We start from the raw sequence: 18,787 nt of genomic DNA, 5'->3' as shown, positions 1-18,787 counted from the left end.
CTATGAGGAGTGGTGTTTTCCTTCTGTACTTTTTATAAATCGTGTGATCAGTGTAGGAATTCAGTGTTTGTGAACGTAGACAGATGGCTTGCTTTAACATGTAACAGCGATGTTACCAAGTTTATTACTGAATCAAAAGGCACCTACTGGGGGTACCTGGGTGGCTCAGTGGGTTAAGCCTCTGCCTTTGGCTCAGGTCATGGTCTCAGGGTCCTGAGATCAAACCCCGAATCAGGCTTTCTGCTCAGCAGGGAGCCTGCTTCCCCCTCGTCCTCTGCCCGCCTCTCTGCCTACTTGTGATCTCTCTCTCTCTCTCTGTCCAATAAATAAATAAAATCTTAAAAAAAAAAAAAAGGGCACCTACTCAGTGTGGTCTTAGGATCTGGAAGTCACCCTGTGTCCCTTCTTGTCAGACACACTGCCATTGCTTTATATATGGGATTCCTTCATTGCAGAAACCCCGAGGAAGTAGTGACTTGGTGAATCCAGCTCATAAAACGTTTATGTGACCTTGGTGTACTTCCTCCTTCATGTAATGGGCCATGTGAATTGTAGAAGTGAGGTACAAGCAGGCCAACAGGCAGCATGCACATTTTTAGAAAATTTTTTAAATGCGTAGATTTTAAAAAAATATACACAGATTCCAGATCGAGACTGGACAGAGGCAGGCTCAGAGTCCTCCAGTGCCCAGCCATGGTTTCCAAGAGAAACTGGGCATTGGGAAAGCCACGGCCCCGCGGCTCCCAGCCTCATGATACTCATTAACACTTGCTTATGAGCTCCTTGAGAAATGTTTCCCTTTCATCCTTGCATCCCTTCCAGCCCCCCGCACAGGGCTCCTGTGCAGCAATGAGAGTTGGCTTTGCACTCTGTGGACTTCCCCTAGACTTCATTTTCCTTCTTTTTTTTTTAAGATTTTATTTATTTATTTGACAGACAGAGATCACAAGTAGGCAGAGAGGCAGGCAGAGAGAGAGGGGAAAGCAGGATCCCTGCAGAGCAGAGATCCTGGGATCATGACCTGAGCCGGAGGCCTCTCTGCCCACTGAGCCACCCAGGCGCCCCTATTTTCCTTATTTTCAAACCATGTTTTGCCTTGAAAGAGCGAAGCTTGAGTCTGAGGCAAGAACACTTAGCCCAGACTTTTGCAATGAATTAGGCTGCCTTCTTTGGATGGGTATCTCCAAAATTTACACCAATGAAGTACCACTTTGAATGTGAAAATACAACCATTTTTCACATGAAAAACAGCCTCTTTAGATCTTGGTAAGATGACCCATCTTAGGCTATACCTCTGTGTCCCCCCACCTTTCTGAAGACAGGTGGTCCCAATAAGGGAGAGGCTGCAGTTTTACCCCCTTTTTGAGCAGTGAAATAGCAGTGGGATGTCCGTGGGCCTCTGGACATGCCATGTTCAGGCTGCGAGTGAGAAATGAGCAGGCCGTACAGACAAAGTTGAATGAGGCCTTAGGGAACTTAGTACTGCAAATATTCAGCTAACCTGGCTAGATCCCCATGGGTGGGATAGTTTAGGAATATCCTATGAAGGAGTTACGATGATTATTTTGTATCCTCTAAGTTCTTTTTTAAGATTTTATTTATTTATTTATTTGTTTATTTATTTTAAGATTTTATTTATTTATTTGACAGAGACACAGTGAAAGAGGGAACACAAGCAGGGGGAGTGGGGAAGGGAGAAGCAGACTCCCCACTGAGCAGGGAGCCAGATGTGGGACTTGATCCCAGAACCCTGGAATCATGACCTGAGCTGAAGGCAGGTGCTTAACGACTGAGCCACCAAGGAGCCCTAGGTTCTGAATTATAGTCAAGAAAGATTTTAAAAACATTTTTTGGCAGGGAAAGGTCCTAATTGGTCATAAAGAAATAATAGGAAAACAGTGCACATTGAACCTGGAAACCCTTTGCTTTCTCACTTGTGTGTAATGGCCAACATCCTTAAGAGAAGGACACGTGACAGACTAATTGAGAAAACTTATGCTCCTGTTACTACATTTTTATTATTCCCATTATCAGAGCACTACCACGCCATAGTACGGCTGTCTTAATACAATGCGATACAGCACTAGTTGTATGACCAGCTGTGTGAAAACAGAACTGTTGCATGATTGATGTGTTGTAATAACCCATGTCTAGGCCTTTGTCTGTCTATACAATCTGGAAACTATTGGCCTGTTCAATTAAAAAATTAATTGACTTCATGAATTGCTGAGATACTTGTTTGATACGAATCAACCAGCTTCCTACAGCAGAACAGTCAACGAGCTCACTCTGTAGACCCAGCATGTCCTTGACCGGGCAAGAATGCTCTGTACGAGCAGATACAGTTCTTCTTTCTCCAAAGAATACTCTCTCAGAGAACAGTGTTGTATGTGGAAAATGTAAATCATTTCTTGCTATAGATATCAATAAATATTATGTCCCCTTGCTGTGTGATCCGTACTTAGTACTCAATTTAAGTAATTAATTTTGCTTGCGTTGCAGTTTAACTTCTACTGCGTGAATCCCAGAGACAGTGGAGATGAATAGGGTTCTCTCGTTCTCTCTTTTGGGGATGCTTACATCCCCACCTTCACGGAACCTCCATTAGAGAAGCAATTCTTTAGTCCAAAAGGTTTTCCTCCCATTTTACAATGAGAATAATGAGCACCATGGAATTCAGTCCCTTGCATTTCACAGCTCAGTCATCTTGGCAGAACTTCCAATCTGTTGGTCAGGATAGCTGTGCTAGGTATAAATTCTCTCAGATCTCAATTTGCTAACTCATCATTATATTCAGATAGAAATCCCAGATTTACAGAGTTTACTAAAAGTGAATAAAGGAAACACTACCTAGAAATATTGAAGACATAAAGAAATCGCCTTGGGACTGATGAGTCCTGCCCTCAAGGGAAAGATGTAAAAGGGCAGTCATCTGTCTTAGGGATGTTTGGAGGGGGGCTCTGTTGGGTGGGTGGAAAGAGGGCAGTGCAGCATCATAGCTCACCTGTTTTTCTCTGTGAATCTGGAACAGAAAGAATATGAAAGTAGCAGTAATGTCCTTGGGCAATACAGTAATGGGCAGTACTTTGTAAGGCACACCCACTTCACACAGCAGTGTGATAGAGCTAGATATGTTACTGCTAAAAATCTAGGTCGTGTGATTTTGATTGCAGAATAATTTCCTTAGTAGGATGTTTACCCCTTTTGTTTATTTTTTGAAGATTCATCCATTTATTTGAGAGAGAGAAAAAAGAGAGAGAGAGGACCTGTGCAGGTGTGAGATAGTTGGGGGAGGGACAGAGGGAGAGACTCCCCAAGCAGACTGCCCACTGAGTGTCCTGAACCCCAGGTGGGGATTGATCCCACAATCCATGAGACCATGACCTGAGGTAAAACCAAGAGTCAGGTACTCAACCAATTGAGCCACATCCAGGGGCCCCAGATGTTTACCCCTTATAAATGGCCAGATCTGGAGAACCAAAAGATGGGTCAAAATTAGTGCTGTACAATATTGGCGAGTAATGTCCCTTGTGTTTAGGTTTGGGCTTTTCAGTGAGGCTCAGAAGTCCTGTACTCCACGCTGCCAAGCTTCAGGCAGTTGTAGAAAAGGGCACAGGCAACCAGGAGCTACGTGATGACCTTTGGGTCTCCTGGGACTGGGGCTAGGCCAAAAAGGGGCCACCCAGCCTTTTCACTAACACACACGGGCACTGAGAAGCCAAGTGTACCACTGTGCAGAGGTATAGAGCCACAGGATTTTGAGGAGAGGTGGTCCCAAATGTGGCTCCAGCAGGCACAGCTGGGGGAAGGTAGTTTCCATGGACAGCTGGCAGATCGCCACTCATTCTGTTGTGACCAAATGGACACATCCTGATAAAGTTATTTGTGGGCTACTAGGAAAAGGCCTTAGGATCAAATTAAGTTAATATTTGCCTAAATATCTTGAGAGAAAAATGTAATCTATCATATCATAAAATAATTTGTGGATTTTCAAAAATAATGAAGAGCATGTAATCTTGTTTCTCTGGGTTCCTTCTCCATCTTGATTCTAGTTTACCCAGAAGAAGTTCGTTCTTATTTAAGTTGGGGCAGAAAACAGACCCCTTTGGAATTAAGTAAATGCCTGGTCTTAGTTCATCTCCCATCCAAGTCACCTTCATAGTCTTGCCCCCAAAATAGGAAAGGTCATCTGTCTAGATTTTATGTCTGAAATAATTCCAAGGTTCTGTCATTTGTTATCTGTGTCTTTTGTGTTTCCAGAAGCCTTTATTTTTCAAATCACAAACTTCTTTACCTTTGAAAGAAAGGAACTAAATCACCATTAATTTCTCTCAGTTGCAAGAAAGAAACTGAGACAGTGTTATATTTTTAAAAATCCAGAGAAAAAAAATAAGATTGTTCTTTATTCCATAGAAGAAAGCATAGTCACAGGGCACTGGGCTAGGATTCCAGATACCTGGGTTCCCACTCTATTTCTGGCACCCGAGTAACCTTATATAAATCACAGACCCCCTTCCGGCCTGGGTTTCCTCTTTTATAAAACAAGGTAGTTGAACTACAAGTGGTTGCTAGGTCCTTTCAGCCCTGATCAAGCAACTGTTAACTAAACACCTACTGTCCTCCCGGGACCAGGGTGTGATGCAGGAAGTACCAGTATGGGGGTACCCTCAATTTGGACAGTGCAAGCGGATGCCATTCACAGTGCCCCAGACAGGAAATTAGATAAGAACTATTAGCGTTGTTAACATGCCGAGTTTGGAGCACTGGAATGGATATTTCCCAATATACACTATTGAGGGATTTTTCACAAAGCAGAAATTATTTGGGCTACCTAGAAATAACCATCCCACCCTTGGGACTGACCCTTTGACTTTGAGAGCTCTTTCCTCAATTGTTACTGTTTCCTGTGTATCCATTTCTGGGTATCTCTGAAGGCATGGATTGGCCTCACACTTAGCTCTGTGACCTGAAGGGAAAATGTAAATTGTATGAAGAGAGTACCTTGTCCATATGTCTCTGGGGAGCTGGGCAGAGGAATTCTCCCAGGAGCCTTTGTGCCCGATGAATTCCCATCACTGGATGGTCCTTAGGGACCTCTCCTTCGCCTCTGCCCTAATTTCAGTTGTATTTTTGGTGAGTGATATTTAGGCCACTTGGGTTCTTTCCTCATTTCTTTGGCCAACTGCCTGATTGAAACAGCCAGCCAAAAAGGACCCAAGGACATTTTAACCTCTGACAACTCCTTTTCTGGCTTCGAAATGCAGTCTACAAACGGAAGAAGTCACATTAAGACCTTAAGGGTCATGGAGCATGCTCATTAGAATATCCTCATCTCCCTTTCTTCTCCACACTGGTATTCCAAGGACTTCAACTCTGTGCCCAATTCCCAAGTCGCAGGGGAGCCAAAACGATCCTTAATTTATGCCTTAGTCACTGATGTCCAGGTAACGCCCCACTGCCCACCTGGAGTCCTGTGGCTGCTGGTATTGTTGCCTTTAAGGCAATGTCTGGAAAATAAAGAACGCGAATATTCTGAAAACGATAATCATATTCACAAGTGCTTTCTGGACATTCCAGCCACACTAACAGAAAATATATTCATCCTTCAAGGGTTTTGTCTTCATTGCTTGAAATACATCTGCCGGGTCGGACATGGGAGGAACATTGCCTTAATTATACAGAGGAGATTTCTAAGCTAGAGAACAGGAAACAGGTAATGGTCATAAATGAAACAATACCCAGCAAGAGAAAGCACTGGAAACCATTTCACATTAATCTGCCTTAAAATATTTTTATTTGCTCCTTCATTGGCCTTTTCCATCACCTGAAATTTGTTCCTTTGTACTTCAGTTTGCATCTCCTGTATTTTGCCTTTTTGTATTTTCTTAAAGATTTTATTTATTTATTTATTTGAGAGAGAGAGAGAGAGAGAGAGCATGAGCGGGTGGTCAGAGTGAGAAGCAGATGCCCTGCTGAGCAGGGAGCCCGTGGGATTCCAGGATCATGACCTGAGCTGAAGGCAGCTGCCCAACCAACTGAGCCACCCAGGCGTCCTTCTTTTTTGTATTAAGAATCAGGTTTAACTACCATTACTTGGATGTCTGCCATGTGCCAGTCACTGAGCTGGGCATACTTTTTTTTTATATGTATATTTTATTTATTTATTTGACAGAAAGGGAAGTCACAAGTAGGCAGAGAGGGGGAAGCAGGCTCCCTGCTGAGCAGAGAGCCCCATGCGGGGCTCGATCCCAGGACCCTGAGATCATGACCCGAACCAAAGGCAGAGGCTCCACCCACTGAGCCACCCAGGCGCCCCTGAGCTGGGCACACTTACATAACAGGAAGAACAGCTGTGAGAGCGACTGAGGTTTAAGGAGTTTGAATTCTTTGCCCAAAGTTACATGGCTAGAGTGCCAATATAGGAACCCACGTTTCTGAGCTGCACAGCCCCATACATTTTCTTCACAGTGTCTAATGGTCCTGAACTCTGCTGTTAATGAAAGGGCCTAAAATATGTACATTCTCTCCCTTTCTGGATTGTTGCAGTTTATCTTTGGAAAACAGACCATCAGAAATTTGAGCTCCAGGACCACATTATCTTGTGGCCTCTTAACATTGCCATTTAAAAGGAACTTCAAATGGATCTTTAAAAGGAACACCCTCTGTGGAGGCAAATATTGTGTGTACTGGAGGATCTGTCTGGAGCCTCGCTTACTGCATCTTCTAGAATTCTCCTTGGAAAACTCACAGAGAAATTTCTCTTAGGAGTCCAGTACAGAGATAGGCTGTATTGCAAGTAACTGATTTTATCGCATGCATACTAGCAATCGTGTTAGTAATGGTGTAGAACCAGAGTGTGGCCCATTTCCGGTAACTGAACCAACCTTTATGAAGCTGATTTTAGGGACTGAGCCTAGTTTTGGCTTCGGCTTGTTATCCTACCTTTATTTTCCTTGTATCTCCATTTTCTCATTCCATTCATCTTTTATTATGTGTACATATAAACTGCTTCAAATATTTTAAGGATATGGATGGCATTTTATACCTATGCCTATAAAATAACTCAGTTATAATAAATACAAATTTATTAAATATATTATGAATTAATATATTAAATTACAAATATATTTATTAAATATAATAAATGTATAACTTAGCTCTATATCTAACTCAGACGTACACATAGTATTTCTATATATAAGTATATATATAGGTATGTATTTCTATGTATAGATGTTCATTTTCAAATTACTGGTTCCACAGAGTTTAACACTTTATATGCTACCTTATACACTCATTACTAGGCTTGGATATATCTTATTTGCTCAGTTCATTTGTCACTTTCTTAAGGATAAGGGCTTATACTCAGTCAGGTCTCAGTAACACCCGGCCATATGTTGTTTGATTTATTGTTGATGTGGACAGGTCTATAATCTGACAAGATAAGTAACTCCTCGTTTAACCCTGCCCTCATCCAGAGCCTCTTTCGTAATACCGGTCACACACAACCTGGGGCTGGGTTGGCCATGACGTTCATAGCTATTCTAGTTCCTGTCACCTTCATTTTGCAAAAGTCCATGGCCACGCGGAGAAATCACCCCATCATGCTGACTTGTCATGTCGAAGCAACTCTTAGGGGAAGTATCGACAGAGGTACCGTTTCTGTGACTGGCAGAAACTCCCTTTCCCCCATCTCTTCATATGTACATGCTTTGACTTCACAGCAATGGAATGTGATTGTGTTCTGTCAACCAAGAGGAAAAATAGTCATTACCATTTTGTGTCCACCTTCATCAGACCACATCAGTTCTATGTGGACACGTATGGAAACTTAAACAGGAAAGACTACTGGCATTGCTGTGTGCATATTCTTGTTCGACCCCCCAATATGATAAACTTACTAGCTTAGAAATAATTGGTATTTCAATAAGGAGCTTTTTGAAGTGTGGATAAGAGGAGGGGTAAAAGAGGCCCCTGGGTGGCTCAGCTGGTTGAACATCCAACTCTCGTTTTCAGCTCAGGTCCTGATCTTTGGGCCATGGAGTTGATTCCCAAGCGGGGTTCCATGGTCAGTGGGGAGTCTGCTTGGAATTCCCTCCCTCTCCCTCCCCCTCTGCCCTTTCTCCTGCTCATGCTCTCTCTCTTTCTGACTCTCAAAGAAAGAAAGAAAATTTAAAAAGCAGGAGGGATAAAAGCTGGGAAACTTTGTCCTTTGGTTTGACAAATTCTGAGATTATAGTTACTGTTCCATGCAGAAGAAGTGGGCTGAATCCCGTTATGTTGTCTGTGATACATAATCCAAGTGACATTTAACATGTACATACAGTGTGCAGTATTCTCTCCTAACCTCAACGATGTCGCCCACATATGTAATCACCTCACATTTATATAAATGAAAAAGACTCACATTGATACTAGCACACCTTTGTAAAAAGTATTACTACATGTGGGCTCCAAGGGTGGCTCAGTCAGTTAAGTATCTGCCTTCGGCTCAGGTCATGATCCCAGGGTCCTGGGATGGAGCCCCTCATCCAGGTACCATCTCCCTGTTCAGTAGGGAGTCTGCTGGTACCTCTCCGTCTGCCTTCTGGTGGCTCATGCTCTCTTTCAACCTATCCCTCCCTCCCCCCACTTTTTAAAGATTTTATTTATTAATTTATTTATTTGAGACCAAGAGAGTGTGGCGGGGGTGGGGTGGGGAAGAGGGTAGGAGCAGAGTGAAAGGAAGAAGTAGACTCCTTGCTGAGCAGGGAGCCCAGCATGGGACTCGATCCCAGGACCTGGGATCATGATCTGAGGCAAATGCAGACGCTCAACCAACTGGACCACCTAGATGTCCCAAGAAATTTAAAAATTTTTGATAGAAGACTTTTGATCCAAACCACACCGTCCTCCGACTTCTTAACTACCATATTTGTTGAGCCCGTTCCTGACGACTCATCACGGCTGTGAGCGGCTGCTGCTGGATCCTGGGTTACAGAGTGGTTACCTTTGAGGTTCCTTGGTTTGGGGCCTCTGGCTGCCCTGCTGAGTGACTCTGGATTCAGTGTTCAAGGAGCAGAGGCTGGTCTGCTGTATTTTCCATCACCTCCCTGTGCTGACAGCGATCTCTCATTTCCCAACCATACTCCACTCTTTCACTCACCACCAGTGATGTGGAAGTGGGACAGGACGGAGATGGTCCCCGTTCCTGGAGATTAAGGATATCAGTTATGGCAGCCGTTGATTGACCTCAATTTAATTCCTCTTTCTCTGGCCACCCCAGGCTGAAGGATCAGGAGACACCATCTACACAGTCATACATACATACACACTAGGAAACAAGGGGCAGATAGCCTACAGTGAATGCCCTCTGCCTCCAGCGTCCACCACCTGAGGAGTTAGGTTGCAGGGGGAGAAAACCAGCCTTCGTTGCCGCTCTAGAGAAACACAGAGCAGGGCCAGAAGAGTTCAGTTCCCTGGCTCAGCATCCACAGGCTCTTCTTTGTGTTAGGAAGCAGCGGCAGCACAGTGAGACCATACACAGACTGGAGGCCTTCTCTGCCTCCGAGCAGGGAAGAACTCCTGGTCATAAATCTCCGGGCCATTGCCACAATTGACAGGGGAGTTTTACTGGCTGTTATTTCTCTTGTACAGTATTGTCTTTAGTGCTTGTTTAATCGTTGTTAATGTGAAATCATTTTTTTCTTGGACTTTGTAGCGCTTTATGACAGTGGCCGCGGCTATCAGCAGCGTTCTTTACAAAAACAGTGCAGGATTAGCGTCGTCGTGTGTCTGCCTTGCCCAGAGCAGGTTCTCCCTCAGATGCGTAAAGTTGATTTTGATTTGTCTTGATTTTGATTTTTCTCTCCCTGCTTCTGAAGACCTTTTTATAAATGCCACCCCGGTCCCAAAAGAAAGTCTCAAAAAAATGGACGTCCATTTCGTGGGTTCTTTTTTTTTTCTTTTTGCCAGAAAGGGGGAAAAAAATAGGTGGACTTTATTTGTCATGATTGTGAAGAATCCTCACATCATTTTTAAATACTTGGTTCCAAGAGTTCTCAAATAGGAGCTACTGAGTTCCATGAGTGATCTTCCAAGGTTGAGCCCTGCATTTAAGTACCCGCTTCTCAGAAGCTTCCATGACCCCCTGGGAGGTGAGGCCGGGTAGAGTGGTCCCCAGCTTCTGCTGCACAGGGAATTATAACAGCAGACTTCTGTCTCCTCCTCCTGGACTGTGAGTTCCTCCAAGGGAGGGACTGTGTCCTAGTCACTTCCGTTCTTCCTCCACCAAGTTTCTAAGGAGGCCTAGAACACCCAGATTGAATGATCAGAAGTAAGAAATGGACTCATGTCCACTTGTAAGTTACCAGTCCGTGTCAGCAGAATGCGTTCCTTAAAATATCTTTCTTCAAGTGTAACCATAATGATCCGTGATGTCAAACTGTCACATCTGCCTGCCAGAGGGAAAGTGAAATCCCGGCGTGGTTGCCAGACTCTTAAAAGGTAAAGGGGAGGGGACACCAGAAAGGTTCCGATAAGTTAAAGGCAGGCTCAAAAAAGTTCTACTCATTTTTCTTTTTCTAATCATGTGCCCAAATTCACTGTTCTTATGAGAAAGCATGCGTCTCTAATGATTAACATTCTGGGTTGTGGGAAGTGTGGTTCGTTAACAATGTGTCTTATACTCCTTTACACACTCATTGGTAAGTCCGTATAAATAGTTCCTGTCATGAGTAACTAGGTTTCTGAGATAAGTCCTTCCTTTTATTGCAGCTGATAACAGGATTATATGAGGTGGCAGGCTAACTAGCCAGAGGTTTTGATACATAATGGGAATTATTACACTCATTCAGTCCCCCTTTTGGGCTCCCCAGATGCCACCCTGCGTTGTTTATTGACAGTATTGGTACCTGGAGAATTTACTCAGAAGCAATGGATTATTTTTCCCCTCTTCCCCACCCCCCTACTCACCTATGAAGTGCTTTCCAAAGGAAAAATACCTTCAAAATTGGCAGGTTTTCTTATCTAGAGATAAGGATCATGTTGGTCATCAAATTTACCCCGTGCTTTTATTCACGGAGCTGCATAAAAACTTTGTCACCCGAAGCATGGTGAAGCTGCATACTCACCAATTTCCAGATAACGTGAAATATTACATAATCAATTATGGAAAATAATGAAATGGAATGTTGGCATGGGAAGGCCCCTCAGAGAGTGTTAAAACAAGGAAATCAATGGCTCAGGAGGAGTGTTAAAATTACAATCATTCAGGAAGTCCTTACGAAGGGGCAGCCGTGGGTCCAGACCTGCCAGCGCATGTGGGAAGGGTCAGAGGCAGATTCTGGGGGTGTTCATTGTGGGGTAAATATGGTTGTTTATTCACAAACACGGAAGGACAAGCAGGCAAGCTTATCTTGTGGGCTAGGGACCAAAGATACCTAAGTGCAAAGCAGAAACCTTGCAGAAGCTAATTCAGTCATTTGTTTTTTCTCTGAACAAGCATTTATAAAATGCATCTTTTTTTTTTTTTTGGCTGGGGGCCTTGCTGGGCACCGTGGGAGCTCCAGCCGCAGGTTTCGCCCCTGTCCTCCAGGAAGGCGCACAGGTGAACAAGCAATTACGGTACTTTGGGAAAACAGGCAGAGCAAAGATCCTATGCTAGACACAATGGAAGAAATGATGACTTGAACAGTACAAAAAAGAAAACCAAAAGTGAAGTGCTAATTACGGAAATAGACATGTTCACCTGTTCTTGTAATTTCTGAAGCAGCAGAGGAACCAGGAAATCGCAGGTTTTAAAAGCCTGATTTCTTACTGCCTCTGGATGTAGGCAGCAGTGGCCAGAAGTGGGGATGAAAAAATATCCAGCCCCTTAGTAAGAAACTTACAGAGGATGCATCAGAGCAAAACTTTCATTTCTTCCTTGGCCATTGGCTGGCTTGTGTGCACGCGCGCTCTCTCTCTCTCTCTCTCTCTCTGTCTCACACACACACACAGAGTTAGGCATAAGATCTGGAAACGATACACCTCATTTCTTTTTCTGAACATGAGACAAAAATATATCTCTGTTTGGAACTGTGTCTTCAATGTCCCAAAAGAAAAGAAGGCCCGGAGACGTCAGATTCTGTCTACGATTGGAACATGGTTTGATGCTGGACAGCTGTTGACTATAGTATTTCTGTCCTGTTACCTATGAAAGTAAGGGACCATCATCTGCAGAGGAAGAGGAAGAAGGCCTTAAAGAGAAAGCTCCTAAACTTCTGCTTCTTTTCATCTTTACTCCCTTTTCTCCCTTTCTGTGTGGCCAGCAGATAATCCCTTGGCTCTTTCATCTTTCCAAAAATGGGAGCAATATATGCACTTCGAGGGATCTCTGTTCCCCCACCCATTTTGAAATTATGTGCCACGTTAACATGTGTAACAGTTCTTTCTGGGGAGACAGTCTCAGGGGGGAGTATTTTAGGTTCCCCTGAAAAGAGTGATAAATGACTAAAGCTTCATAGCTCGCTCGCTCGCTCGCTCTCACATACACAGACACCCCCCAAAACCAAAAAAAACATACCGTGGATGGAACCAAATTGTCATCACGGACTGATAAATTTGAAATAAGATGCTGAGCGTGATTTTGTGGAAATGAGAGTGAAAAAAACCCAGGAGAGCATAGTATGCTTTGTTTTGAAATCGCCAGAAGCATCTGGAGAGACAGTTCTGGAATGTCCCCTGGATGCTACACCATGTATAGTTCTGGGACATTTGGCCACAGCTCCTTGTGACAGTAGTTGTGAAGCAGAGTTAGGGGGTCTGCGTCAACCGCCGCCCGGAGGCTGACTTGTCACAGCACACAACACTGGAGATTCTCGGGTAGAGAAGAATGTGACCTCCTCCTGTCACTAAACCACGGCAGTCATGTTTGGGTGGATATTGTCCACCCTGAGACTCATTTTCACAAGGTAGGGACTGCGTTTGTCCTGCTCACCATTATATCCCAGGTCTGGTACTCATACCTGCCAAATAATCGGCTCTTAAAAATACCTGTTCACTCGGATGAAGGAAGTTCTTTTTTTTTTTTTAATTTTAAGATTTCTTCATTTATTTTCGTATTTTTAAGGAAGATTTTATTTATTTACTTGAGAGAAATAGAGAGCAGGAGCATGGGGTAGAAGCAGAGGGAGGAGGAGAAGCAGACTGCCCGCTGAGCAGGGAGCCTAACACTGGCCTCCATCCCAGGACCCTGGGATCATGACCTGAGCCAAAGGCAGAGGCTTCACCAACTGAGCCACCCAGGGGCCCTTCATTTATTTTACAGAGACAGAGAGTGGGGGCGGGGGGGGAGGGGGAAGACGGAGAGAATCTTCAAGCAGACTCCCACAGAACGCAGAGTCTGACTTGGCTTGATCCCACAACCCATGCGGCTTGATCCCACAACCCATGCGATGACAACCTGAGCCAAAACCAAGAGTGGGCTCCTTAACCAGCTGAGCCACCCAGGCGCCCAGGAATGAAATTGTTTTGGTCAGAACAGACTAAGTGGTTCCACGTACTTGTGATGGAGATGCTTGAGAATGGGTTTCCCTGACCAGAGCCTGATTATAGTTTTGTGTAGTTTCAGTACTACTGCTTTTCTCCTCCACAGAACCTGTGGGGTCCATCAGGTGTGAGCCCTCTGTCGTTTCTTCATTTGTGTATTGTCTTACGCATTATGAAGGGGGTTTCCCACCACTGTCTTACGTTATCCTCACAAAAAGCATCTCATATATTTTTAGGTGAGAAAGTAAGTCTTAGAGAATTAAGTAGTTCGACTAAGCTTTCAACCCTGTAAAGTATAGAACTGAGTCTTCAGTCCGTCTTTCTACCTTGGGTTCAGTGCGCTCTGGCCCGTGTTCACTGTATCCTAGACTCATGCAAATAAAATTAATCACAAGCTCACATCAGTACTAATGAATGTGTGAGTGGAAACTTCGTAAGAATCAGCCAGCTATCTGCAGTTCCTTTGAATGGCTAATTAAAAATGAATTTGTTAAAAGTAAGTCAAATTATCTTCAGTTAGAAGATTCCAGCACCTCCTGATGTGACTTGGAGACAGCCTAGAGTTAGACAGAGGGAAAGAGAATTTTTTAGGAATATCACTTAACCTCTGTGAGCCCTATTTTCTCATCTCTAAATTGAATATACTGATACCAGTTTGGGTAGCTTCAAAGGCATATTCTATCTATCAAATCCAGAGCAATACACAAAAACTCTCTAAAACTACTACAGAACATATCGATGTCAGCTGTTACTTTTATAAATGCATAGTGTATAGTCTAAATATGGCCACCACGTTTGACAAAACTGGGTCTTTGGCTGGTGTATATTACAAAAGGAAGATCCTGCTGTTACAAGTAGCCATCGCAGTGGATCGATATGGTCTTCACATTCAGACCGTAGGTGGGTTTGTGAACTGTATGTGAAATAAGGATGGTTTTGTTACTGAAGAGTGCTGTCCCCTGGAGGACAAGATGAAATAAGAATAAAATGCCCACTGGGACTCAGCGTCGTTCATTTTAATCCGCATGGCAGTCCTTTGAGGGAGGTAATGTTCTTGGTCCATTTTCCAGTTACTGGAGCCGAAGTTCAGAGAGTTTCTAGGAAAATCATCCAAATCATAAAGCAAATGTAAATGAGCCTCAAGACCGTGATTGGTGATTGTTCTGTTCAAACTTGGCCACAGTTTGGACTTCCAGTTAACCCTGATCCCAGATAACGGCAGTGTGTCTCTATCTTCCAAAGTCCTTTGTGTTGGCATGCTCATTGTCTTTATTTGACACTGAGATCACAAGTAGGCAGAGAGGCAGGCAGAGAGAGAGGGGGAAGCAGGCTCCCCGCTGAGCAGAGAGCCCGATGCGGGGCTCCATCCCAGGACCCTGAGACCATGACCTGAGCTGAAGGCAGAGGCTCAACCCATTGAGCCACCCAGGCGCCCCATGCTAATTGTCTTTTAAAGAAATCTCAGTTTGGCAGCTTGCTACTATCAGTGTACTATTTTAGCTTTGTGTCAGTGTAGTGAACTCTAGATACGTAAACACAGGCTATTTGGGGTCATTCTAATGGGGTCTACTGAGGACAGTGTGAGGCACCTGGACCTCCCACAAGCAAACTCTAATAGCTCTGTTAGCATTAGACAGAACGATCTAATGGAGGGCCTTTTCCTAGCAGCTCATTGATTATAAATACTACTCTTAAGTATTCATACGTGACCATAAAAAGTATTTGTCCAGATGAAAGTAACGATTTTTAGGAGCAGCGATGTAAATTCTGAGCATTTGCACCATGGCGGCCATTGGTGGAGGGAGACATCTAGCTTATAGTGAGTTCTCTTATGTAGAAAATTAAGTGAAAAAAAAAAAAATGTAGTGACTAACAGTGTCAATTTTTTTTCTATTTTATAGGTTGATGACCAAATGAAGCTGCTTCAGAATTGCTGGAGTGAGCTCTTAATTCTCGACCACATTTACCGACAAGTGGTACACGGAAAGGAAGGATCCATCTTCCTGGTTACTGGGCAACAAGTGAGTACAGAGACCCCCCACCCCCCAAAAATGTCTTTTTATTAAGCATGTTCAGAATGGCAGGAATTTAACTAGGTCAGAAGCACTCGGGTGCTTTGAAAGGAAAAGATTGGCTGCAAATAATTTAGAAAAGCTGACTTGGTGCACTCTGTTCCTACACTGATGATTACGGTTAAACTTGTAAAAGCAAACATAATCACAGACATTCTGCTGCTTTCGCTCTGCTGGGATTGAAAGTTGTGCTTTGAAGGCTCAAAACAACTGTTAAATCAGAATTAATGATGAGTACCCAGCCATCTTTCCTCGGGTTTCTGCATTCATCTACCTCACTTGTTTTGTCAGTTATATATAAAAAAAAAAGCTTATACCTTGTGGAATCCTTACTATTTTGGCATCACAGTGGTGGAAGAGACTGATTCAGACATCATACATAAATATTGGCATAAAGGCATGCGAGGGAAAAGGGACAGGAGTTCCAGTTTTTAGGAGCTGCCATCATTCAAAAGGAAGATGGAAAAAATTACTGTTAGTCCCTACTCCTTTCTGAATAGATACTCGGCCAGTCAACAGATACTTACTGGACATCCGACAGTGTGCCAGTCACTAGCGTAGGGCAGTGACCCGCATTAGATCTAGAGCAACACCGGAGAAGACCCTGTCCTTAGGACGCTTGACATTGTAGCAGGGAGAAGCTGACCATAATGAATCTTCATGTAACATTTACGTATATGAGAAACACACAGTGTGTTAGAGGTCCAAGTGCTGTTTGAATAAAAGAAGAAAGGAGAAAAGAGGACGTGCCACGCAAAGGGGAATGCACACCTACCCAGGGGGTACGTGGCATCCTGCCGCGTTCAGTACGAGTGGTTGGGTTTGGTCTTTAATGAGAAGGTGATGTTTAGCAAAGACTCAGAGGAGGAGAGATTGTTGTTGGCTTCACAGATATCTGGGGGAACAAAAAGTTCTTAATGGACCTAAGTCCAATTTTATAGGATTTTGGCATGTCCCTCCCAGTCCTTAGCCTTCCTTCAGTAACTGATGTGTTATGAAAATAAATGCATGGAACACAGTGATTCCCGAAGTCCATTGGGTCATTCCTATTCAGGCCTCGCTGCAGCGTTCCGCAGTGCTTCCGGACTTCAGTACCCAGGCCCCGTGATCTTTTTCGTGCAGCCATAAATGTTTATGTGCTGTGGAACCACGGCAGTGCATACTTGAAAATGAAAGGCTGTCTCCACGCCATTTGCTGTATTATTAATAAATCACCTTTTCCGAATCAAATTAAAGGCAAGCACTATTTCAGAGTTTTTGCAGATTGGATCAATTCAACCATCTCCATCACTATCTGGTCCCTGCTTTCTGTACATCTCGTGAGAAAAGCCTTCCAGACGAGCAGATAAAGTCTCATGGACTTGACTTCCTGGACTTTCAAATTTGTGTTTAACCTTATTGTCCGGGGACCCAAGGTTTGGAGGAAATGTACCCATTTCTAGAGTTTAATCACTGGGTAGGCCTCCCAAGCCCTCTCTCCACCCCCTTCCCCCTCCCCCCCTCCCATCCCTACCCAACGAGGAACTGCATTAGAAGGAACCTCAGCCCACAAATTAATTTGATTTCATTTCCTTCTGAGTTTCAGAAATCAAATGGTTTTATGCTGTTCTTTCTCAAAGCACTTCCATTCTTGCTCTTTAGAAATCCTCCTTATTTCACATTTCATTTTGCCTTAAGTGCTGCCCCTGGGTAAAGGTAATTACCATTTAAAAAGTAGAGAAAGTGCATTTCTTGTCTCTGATTTTCAAAACCAAGAACAGTCAGAAATAGATGGTATTTAGCATCTTAAGTATCAATTACTGCTGCTTCATATTCTGCCCGCACAACAGAATACAGAACTCCCTGGCGAAGAACTAGTTCTTCCCCCTCACCTTCCTGCCACCCAGAGTCTTCTAGGTCCCTCCTCTGCCCTCGAAGTGAGTCACCTTTCTGTCAAAGCCCTCCCCACCCCTTTGCATCCAATCAATGCAGACCTTTGTAATGATTCATTATAACCAAATAGTCTTAATTTGTGAAAATTATGGAACAAACCTTGTATTTTCTATTGTGGAATAGGCTAAACATTTTGAATCTATCTCTGGGCTTCCTGCAATTTCTTACTTATTTTTCTTAAGATTTGATTGGCTTTATTAAGTGAGTCATGAATTGGGTAGCATTCAGTTAGCAAGTAGAGAGATGCTCTGGCAGTTTCTTTTTTTCTTTCTTGGGGGGGAGGTGTGGGAGGGCGGGCGTCAGCTGGCTAGGTCTTCTGACCCTGAGATGATGACCTGAGCCCCTGTCAAGAGTTGAAAGCTTAACCGTACCCCCCCACAGTCACCCAGGTGCCCCAACGTGCAATTTCTTAAATAAAAGCAAAAGAAGAGCTATGAAGGAAGACCTTTGCAAAGCATGTGACCTTTGCAACAGAATGAGGAAGATATTTTAATGTGGCGTCATAGACAGATTTTTACATCTCCGTAGCACCTGTTTAGTGCTGAATATGTTAGGTGCCTGAAAAGTATCAGCGGATGGTACCAGGGTAGAACTGCCCTATCGTAACCTACGTGCTTAATTAAAACAAGTTAACTTGGACTCAAAACCCAGAGTATGCTTCCCCACCATCTCATCTCTATCTTCTTACACCTTCCCATTTCCTGTCGTGGAGCTGAGACCCCAGTACTGGTCTGGCATTAAGAAGTTGCTCTTCACGGCAGTAGGCATGTACAGCTTCCCACCCTGAGACGCAGAGAGATAGGTGAAAATGTGAAGTATAATTTCCTTAGAACAGTAAATACCTCCCTGACTGCAAGTGTGGGGAAACCTAGATTTTTTTCTTAAAAAATAATAAATTATTTGGTGTACGCTAATTTTAGGAAGATTGTTACAATAATGATGAAAGGAAGGACTATAGGAAGCATAAGGTAGAGCAATATTCTGAGGGGAGGGGAAATTATTTTTCTTTTAAGATTTTATTTATTTGAATAAATAAAAGAGCAAAAGAACGGGAGGAGGAGCAGAGGGAGAGGGACAAGCAGACCACGCTGAGAGTGGAGCCCAGCATGAGGCTTCATCTCAGGACCCCAAGATCATGACCTGAGCTGAAACCAGGCGTCGGATGCCCAACAGACTGAGCCACCCAGGCACCCCCAGGGTGAACGTGATTTTTTTTTTTTTTTAGCATGATTTCTAAAAGGAAAATATATGGAGGTAGTTGAAGAGAGCAAAAA

General features: G+C 43.7%; 1 protein-coding gene across 3 annotated transcripts in view; it reads left to right on the top strand.

The window, feature by feature from the left end:
• NR5A2 (nuclear receptor subfamily 5 group A member 2) overlaps positions 1-18,787 on the top strand; it is a 137,212-nt gene that overhangs the window by 58,904 nt on the left and 59,521 nt on the right. For all 3 annotated transcript variants that reach the window (XM_045983058.1, XM_045983057.1, XM_045983059.1), the window contains one exon: positions 15,411-15,530. In XM_045983058.1, coding sequence (XP_045839014.1) covers positions 15,411-15,530 — 120 coding nt within the window. The remainder of the gene's footprint in view (positions 1-15,410; positions 15,531-18,787) is intronic.

This window comes from Meles meles, chromosome 17 (genome assembly GCF_922984935.1).
Source record: "Meles meles chromosome 17, mMelMel3.1 paternal haplotype, whole genome shotgun sequence".
NCBI lineage: Eukaryota > Metazoa > Chordata > Mammalia > Carnivora > Mustelidae > Meles > Meles meles.
Note: the sequence above shows the minus strand (reverse complement) of the source record. Positions and strands in the feature narration are given on the sequence as shown.